Source organism: Parus major, chromosome 1 (genome assembly GCF_001522545.3).
Source record: "Parus major isolate Abel chromosome 1, Parus_major1.1, whole genome shotgun sequence".
NCBI classification, from domain to species: domain Eukaryota; kingdom Metazoa; phylum Chordata; class Aves; order Passeriformes; family Paridae; genus Parus; species Parus major.
In genome coordinates this window covers 74,578,295-74,587,017 of record NC_031768.1, presented here as the reverse complement: position 1 = coordinate 74,587,017, position 8,723 = coordinate 74,578,295, and the positions used below count along the sequence as shown (strand labels likewise).

At 39.9% G+C, this 8,723-nt stretch overlaps 1 protein-coding gene across 1 annotated transcript; it reads right to left on the bottom strand.

Moving 5' to 3' along the window:
* Window positions 1–434: 434 nt before the first annotated feature.
* LOC107199793 (stromelysin-1-like) lies at window positions 435–6,919 on the bottom strand. Its single transcript, XM_015617323.2, has 10 exons — window positions 6,777–6,919; window positions 6,388–6,632; window positions 5,783–5,931; window positions 5,558–5,689; window positions 4,537–4,698; window positions 3,907–4,126; window positions 2,637–2,770; window positions 1,926–2,085; window positions 977–1,080; window positions 435–774 (listed from the first exon to the last, which is right to left on the bottom strand). The coding sequence occupies exons 1-10, from the start codon at window positions 6,879–6,881 to the stop codon at window positions 674–676; spliced, it is 1,512 nt and encodes a 503-aa protein (XP_015472809.1). The 5' UTR covers window positions 6,882–6,919; the 3' UTR covers window positions 435–673.
* Between the last annotated feature and the right edge of the window lie 1,804 nt (window positions 6,920–8,723).

The following is an 8,723-nucleotide window of genomic DNA, read 5'->3' as shown; positions in this document are numbered from 1 at the left end:
ACACTTACCCTTTTCTCTGGTCACTCATTCCTGCTGTACCAATGAGTCTATCCATTACAACCACTCTCAGGGGCACTGGTCCTCTCAGCCCACTGCCATGTCCCCACCCCTGCCTTGACCCCTCTGTCCCTGTGCCAGGGGTCATGGCAGGTGAGGCCACAGACTCCAGGCTCTCCCTTCACACACTCTTGTGTAGGGTCTCCTCTTAACTTTTCTGCCTTCCCCACATTGTTCCTGAGTGTTTTGTTACCTCCTTTGTCACCTGGGTAGTTTTTAATTGCCTGCAAAACTGCCCCTCTACTTCCCTTTAACTTTCCCCCCACAAGCACTGAGCCCTGCTGAAAATGCTGATGGGTCCTGGTGCTGTTCAGGCTTGTGTGTGGTTGTAGCAGATGCCTTGTCTCCAGTGGGCTGAATCAGAGAACAACAACTGCTAAACTCAAGCAAAATACTTTATTACTCAAAAACAACCTGATTAATAAATAGTTGGAGAACAAAATAAATTAAAACTGTACATTAGGTTTTACATTTTAAGGTTTTAAATTAGAATTGCCAAAGATTTGGCATTTCAGACTCAGATGCACAGGAACAGCTGAATAACACTGCTTTAAAACTAGAAACATGAAAAACTATTTCTGGGACAAATATACTCCTGCACCATCACTTAATATTTCTAGCAATTAAACCAGCTGTTGCTTTTCATTATACGGATGAGTTTCTTCCTTTTGATGTCAACCTCATACTGGTTCGATCCATGGAAAAAGTAGAAATATCCTAGGATTGGAAGGAAAAAATATTGACAAATTAATATTTAATTTCTGTATACCTCTTGTTAAAGACTCACTATTTCCTTGGGTGATTAAAAAAACAAAACAAAACAAAAATTTAATATATGCATTGAAACTTATTTTGGTTTTTTTTTTCCTTTGGTAGGCAGCCTTTTGGGTTTTTTAAAATTACATTTTAATTTATTTACCATTTTTCTGAAGGGCAGCATCAATTGGATGGCTGATCCCATGGAAGTCAGCAACAATTCTTCGTGGATAGCCTCTTTCCATTGATTGGGTATTTTCATTGAAACTAAATAAAGAAATTGCATGAAAACAGAAAATAAGCATGTGATACTCAGTGTCCAAAACAGATGGATTTTTTACAAAGTATGCCTACTCTCAGCTGAAAATCCAGGGCCTGTGATCTGTGACCTTATGGAGCTGTTAAATCCTGGCTGTGTAAATATTTACATCTTTAGTAGCCTAGGTTAGTCTGTTTTCAGAATATCAGAGCAGAATCTTTGATTCCATGAAACTGATAATAAGGCTGAATGGGGTTTATACTGAGTAATAATCTTAAATAATTATTCAAACATAATTATTTTAATTTTACAGCACATGATCTATAAAGTAACCCCAAAAGAGAAATGCAAACTTCAGGTGTAACAACATTCTTTCAAGATAGTATTACAGATTAATTATTAGGCTAACATTACTGCTTAGCTGAACTGTTTCTTAGGAAGTAACTATTTTAATGTCCTTCTATAACTTACTTGAATTTTCATTTATAAATTTCACAGAGCACTTCTGCCTGTTAGTAGCTACTGAATGAATACCTGACATAATGGCAAAGTCTACTTGATTTATATTTTTTATACTAATTATAATACATTATACTTTTATACTAGCTTACACTGCTTCTTAATGAATAAACAAAACTGATTTGCCCCTTAATCACAGCCTGATAAGAGTAAGTGAATACTCAGGTGTGACAGATTTTGTTTTATAAAAAGACCTTGAGTCACTGAGTTTCAGCTTTTAGCAGCTGAGAAGGCTGACAAAAAGAGGACATGAATTTCCTGTAAAAATACTCTTATCACTCCATTAAAAAAGCTGTTTTGATTATCTCTTGTACAGAAGAGAGAAGAGCCTTACCTCCAGTACTTGTTGCCAACAAAGAAATAGGTTCTCTTGGTACTTTGGTCATGAACAGCTGCATCAATTTTCCTGACACTGGTGGGGAAGCCCAGGTTCTGAATGGGCTTGGGGAACCCCGAGTCTATTCTGTAGCCACTGACAGCCCAGTACTGATCATCTACAGGAAAACAGAAAAAGTTGTAAGGATTCTTGAGAAGTCTGATCTCTTTTTTGTCAGAGCCTCAGAGCTTTCTGTGTAATAAATGCCACCAAAGAGCACAGATGTCCAGCTGAAAAAATTATCCACTTAGGGCACACAGAAGTTTGAATATCTCATAGCTGTTGGATTTTCTTATTTTTATAGTCATTAAGACTATTATATACTCAATAATTAAAATAATTAAAAGGTATGTTTGTCATCTTTTAAATATATTTAGATAGTGTAATGTAGCAATCAATTTTGTCTCAGCTATGGTTTTCTCTCTCACTGACCAAAGTAAGTCTGTGTAGGGCTGTTGTGAAGTAGCATTAGTTAATGGCAGCAACATAATTTTCAAAATTGAAATGGATTTAAATATTAAGACTATCCTCTGTTAGTGGTAGTACTACTATAAGAATTAATATGAATATACTAGCATAATATTCCTTCCATTATGATTAAATAACATCAGCACTATTGCTATAACTTCATGTATGCATAAAAACCTGATGGAAATATAAGAGAAGTACCTTTAAAAAATAGCACTCGGTCCTTCTTGTCAACCTCATACGCAGCATCAAAGCCAGCTATCAGTGATGGCCAGAAGGAGAAGACGGTGTCATGCTCAATTTCTGAGAAATATGGACTTTTGCGCCAGACATAGCTGATAGAAACAAAACCAGCAGTGCTTCATTGTCTGTACTTCATTAGGAGATCATGGGCCCATAAATGTACTTTAAATCCTAGTGTCTGGGTGCAGGAACCAGTGTTCCCAATGAAGCAGAGATACCAACCCTTTTGGGATGAAGTCCTTCCCTCTGCTCTGCTCCCTCACAGATCCGTGCCCTTTGCTACAGGTTGCTCTAAGGTCACAGGATAGTTGAGGTTGGAAGAGACCTCTGAAGTTCATCTTGTCTGACCTCTCAGAGTCACCTACAGCTCAGACTGGGTCACCTACAGCTGGTGGCCCAGTGGAGTTCTGCATTTTCACCCTAATAGTTTGTGCAGGACAACATAGGTTATCTGTGGCAGTGCTGACAATTGCACCTTTCTCTTCACCATGACCCATGTAGGCAGGTACACCTCATCTCAGTTTGGTTGCAAATGTTAAATGAAAATTCTTGAGAAACATGTGAAAACCCAATTTAAGGAAGAACTGCTCTTTCCCCCTCCTCCCTGAAAATTATTAAGTTTTTAAACTACAATTCTTTATGTGTTTTTGAAGGAAAGGAAGCTTATTCAATCAAACCACAACTGCCAAGCCAAAAAGAGGGTGAAGCCCTGAACCTGACCCACTGTTTGCTCTCACCAGGCTGGATGTGCCCAGCCAACAACTCACTACAGAGAGGTGTCACAGAATGCCCGAAACAAGGCCATCACGTAATGGCAGGGGCTCCCTGTAGACATTACTGGACAGTTGATCTAGTGCAGGTGACACTAAAAGTCACCAGTGACATTTTCCACAGCTCCCTGGCCCACACATGGGATGGTGTGATGAGGACAGTGCTGCATGTGAAGCAGCTGCAGGCTGAGAAGTGACACTGGAATTATTCAGCCTTGCACAATTTTAAGACATGGACAATGGTGTATGATGGATTAAAACATTATACCCACTTGTCAATAAACCATGTTACTCACCCAGCCCAGGTGGGTTAGTAAAATTTTTCAAAGTTGCCTTAACACTTACAGAAAGCAACTTTTTCCTTGGTAACCAAGGGAAGATAAATTCCCTGAACTGAACTTTATGCTTTTCCTTTGTGAGTCTCACAGAAAGATGTTACTGGAAATAAAAGCACTTACCTCCCTTTGAAGAACAGTGTTTCCCCACGGAGAGTAGTGATAGCGTCAAAAGTCAGATGAGGGTCACAGTCATCTGGTCTTTGGGGTTGCTTGGAGGGTGTAATTTCTGTTGGATCTTCCCTGGGAGGCATTTGAGTTGGTGCTTCTGCAGGTACCATTTCAGTTGGTTCTTGCGGGGGAAAAGCTTTTGTTGGAAGTGCAGCAGATTCCTTGGGGGGTCCTTTGGAAAATAAATAAGTGTGGAATTGGAAGGTGGATCAGAGCAATTCATGTCACAGCTTTTCAGGCTGTGCCATGTGAAGCTAAATGTATTGTATAGGCAGCTGTGCACGTACGTTTTGTGGAAGATAAGAGGGTTTAATGCTATAGTCATGGGCTGTTCCTCTGGTATCACTGGGGAAAGGCTCTTGGATCTTTTGACTAACTGGAATGAACAAAGTCTACAGATTCCATTTCACAGTGTAGACTGTTAGCCATAAAAACCCCAAGAGATTTGCCCAAAAATAATAACAGGAATTTAAATCTCAGTATCTTTCTTGTAGTAGGGAGTTCAGTACATTTTATCTGTTGGGTAAAATTAATTATAAATTGTTATCCATCATTCACCAGAAAATGATGCTTCTTTCTTACCATAGAGGGCTTGAATGCCATCAATGTCATCCTGATGAAGTTGGTAGTACCTCGTATCCGTGGCCATATATATAGGATACATCAAAGCACCGAAAACGTTGGAATGACTGAGACCTAGTGAGTGGCCCAGCTCATGAGCAGCAACAAGAAATAAGTTGAATCCTAAAAAAGATCCACCACAAAGAACAATCACTAAATGAATTTTTTGCATGACAGCAGGAGAGAGGTGCCATTCTCTCATGTGAGATATATCATTCACGGTCTTAAAAAAATGGCAAAAACTAACTATGCCCAAGTAAGAGCTCTCTGACCTCCTGGAGAAGAAATGAGTTTTGAATTATAGGCACTGATTTCTCATTGGAAAACCACCCTGGGAACAGTTTTTTGTCCATGTTGCAGAAATTTTCCAACAAAGAATCAAGGTTTCTTTAAAAATAACAATTGAAAAGCAGGTGAAAAGGTTTTAGTCACCTGACCAGATTTTCAGAATTTATCCAGTAACTACCTCACAAAACCAGTAACATGTAACATAATCCCTGGACACTGCTGGAAACCAGAACACTTCACTGTTATATTTAATTTAATTTGCCAATAAATTCAAGATATTTTTTTCTTTCCAGAAGTTAAAGATTTGCATTACTTTAAATCAGAAAAAAACCCCAACCCAAACAAAAACCAAACAAACAACCAAACATATGTGAGAGGTTATATTATGACCTTTAAGGTCATTATCCAAGCATGAAAATTGCCTGTCTTTTGATGCCATGATTGCCCAACATTGCTATTCCATGCTAACTTCATTTCCTTCACTGGAGCTGTAACTGCAGTCTGCATTAACTTCAAGGAACTGTTGTGACTGCACCCCAGATCAAAAAATGCAGAACTGTTTTACTAAATTACACTGACATTTAAGTATCAGTAAATACTGGAATTACAGCCACAGGATATGTGACTTTACGGCATCTTCAAGACAACACTTTTTAATAAAATAACAGTCAACACAATATTTAAGTTTGCCTACCACTATAGGTCGTAAATTTGGTCCAGTTTTCATCTTCATCAAAGTGAGCATCTCCTCCTATCCCACTGCCAGGGGGGTAGGCATGAGCCAGAGTTCCTCCTGGACCATCAAAGGAATAGAAGTCACCATGAACTAAAAATAAAGGGGAAAAAATGGATGCTTTTCATTATCTTGGTAAGAAAAAGTGACAAGTACAACGATTTTCTGGCAACAGAGTGTTCTTACATCCAGATGCAAAGGAAATCATTATATCTGCTTGACCACCGTAGACCCTGGTGAACCTCAGAGGGGTGACACTGCTCCAGAGCTGGAAGGCTCTTGCAATTGCTTCCTCTACATCAGCTTGCAGCATGTCTGGAGTGTAGTTCAAAATCCTGTGAATTAAAGACAAAAGGAATTAAAAGCAACCAGATCACACGTGGCTGGGACATATGGTATCAAGGTCAAACATTTGAATCTGTTGTTACAATTATTTATGTGTCTCAAGTGGTTTATTTTCAAAATATTTGCTTACATAACAGATGAAGATTTCAGTTTTCTTTCATGCCTTTCAGAAACCCTAACAAATATACTCAGTTGTATTCCTTCTATCTACTGAGTATATTATTTATTAGGCTATTCGCTAACTAATGTAAACTCCTATTTTGCTATTCTCATCACTATTTGGAAGCCTGAATACCTTCCACATTCCTGTCCTTTTCATCCTGAATGGAGCTTTTATATGGAGAAATACAGAAATAAATAGTGAAGAACCCATTGACATTACTTCTGCCTAGCATTCACAGAGCCTCTCAGCGGTGTGGAGAAAAACCTGCTTTAATATATGTTACCGATAGGTCACGTCTTCTTTCTTCCATGTGGGGCTGTGTGGGAAGGCGCTGTATGAACGGATGTCTGGTATTCCACATCTAGGCTGCTTCATCATGTCCAGCGTCTTCTGATTCAGCTCCCCAGTCACCTCTAGCCCAAAGAACGACTGCATCTCTCTTATTTTATCAGACATGTGGTTGAGGTCCTTTGCTTTAAACAGAGAATGTTTCTCTTCTTTAAAATCATAGAAGTTTTCAAGGTATTTCTGACAGGGAAGAAAAAAGCAACAGTTCAGAATGTAAAACTTTCAAGTGCAGAGATCTGGTAATAAAATATTCTACATTGCTAATACATCACTGTGTTCATTTTCTCAATAAATTAGTTCATCAGTTCTGTCCATAATCCTTACCTTAGCAAATTGCATATCTTCTTTCTCCTTTTCTGGAGCCACTGGGAAAGCAGAGGAGCATGTAACATATAATAACTCAAGGAAAAGAAGGATCGTTGTCTTCATCTTTGTCTCCCTGTCCTACCAGCCCCTGCTAGAAGACCTCTCAATCTCTTTTTCCTCTGTCTAAGACTCGCCAGTGTTTCACTATTTATATCAGTGCTGTGCTTGCTAAAGTCAATAATGGCATGACTCAGCTTATAACATCCTCTGATTTTCCACAGAAACACAGAAAACAAATTTGGGTTTAGAAGCAAGCAAACACATGACAGTTTACCTTGCCCAAAACCCCCTGATTTCGCAATCATATTATCGGACAGTATGATGTTTTTTTCTTGATTCCTAAAGTGGGATGGATGAAAACTACCACATTTTTCAGAGGCACTGAAGTGACCTGTCTCTTTGTGAGAGTAATTCCTCATAGTACCTGAGAAGTACTCTAGAAATTTTCTTCAGTTTTCTTAATGTGGCTTGCATGGAAGACCTCAGCATGCCAGAAAAGAACCCCTTCCTTTAGCCTATCTTGTACCTGATAATTTTGGTGACATAGCAAATAATACAAGAAAACCCATTTCTCTTTTCTTGCATCTGACATCCCAGCATTATTACAGAAGCATTATTTGTGCTGCTACCTGGCCCATGAGAGCATGGATCTATGGCCTCATCTCCTTTCTCCCTCACACCACAAAGTAAAAGTCCCAGTAGAGCACCCCAGACCATATATCCTGGTCTGCATGGCCTATTAGCCAAGGGTGGTTTCACAACTAAAGAAATGTCAGAAATTGTCCTACAGAACTACAGGCACCTTTGGGATAAAGGGTCTTCAGCAGAACCTTTTAATAAACTTTTCCAACATCAGATGGAAGGTGATGAAGATTTGTGCCATAGATTCCAAGTTTCCAAATTTGTCAGAAGTCCTACTTTCAGTTCCTATGTTATTTTCTGAACATGGTGCACTGCACTTTATGGAGGGATTGCAGAACCACTGTCCCTCAGACCTCTATTGACTGTCATTTCCGAGACATCCATCTTTGGAAACAGAATTCTCCTGTGTTGACTAAATACCCGCATGCAAGTTCAAAAGGAGAAACATGAGCTAAAAATAATCCACTTCTTTTTGAACATGAGAAAAGTAAGAAAAAAGGAACCACTTCTCCAGTGAGAAAAAACATATTGGAGACTTCATAAAAACAATCCTAGCACCACAGCAGCTGAGCTCTGCAGTCTGCAAGGTGGCCTGGGGAAAGGCATGGCCTCCTTCCAAAGGAAACTGGAGTTGAGCAGCCTGGCTGGAGTCAGGTCACACTGTGTGTGTGACCCAGGTCAGAGCCCAGGTCCCTGAACCGCTGAGTGAAGTGGCACAAATGTTTATGTCTAAGGCTACAGCAGGATGAGGGTGGCTTTGCCAATAGCCCACTGCTGCTGTAATGGGGTTCTCCTGCTCCTCCCAGCCTGGCCAGTACTCTTGCTGCTGTCCTGTGTCCTTCTGATGCCAGATGTAGCCTCAATAAACCAATTCAGAGGGCTGAAGCTACAAGAAACAGCCCAGAAAAATAACCCTAACCCTACCAAAAACAATTTGCTCCTGAAGTTAGCAAATGCACTGGTACCCTAAGGGATGAGAAGAGCTCCATGAAGGAGGGGCGGGATATCACAGATGGGAATAGGGATGCAGGAAGGCAGCCAGGAACACTGGGAAGCTAGGACCTCTCCTTTGGCAGAAGCAGGACTTCTGTCTGCTGGTCATGGAAGAGCAACCCAAACTGCATTTGTAGAGTATGATGTTTGCATTTCCAAGTAGAAATCCAGACACAAAGCAGGGACATTTTAAATTCTGTGTTTGTATCTCTGCACCTGGAGGCAGCAGCTTGCATAAGGCACTTATCTTCTGCTTTCAGCTGAATGTTT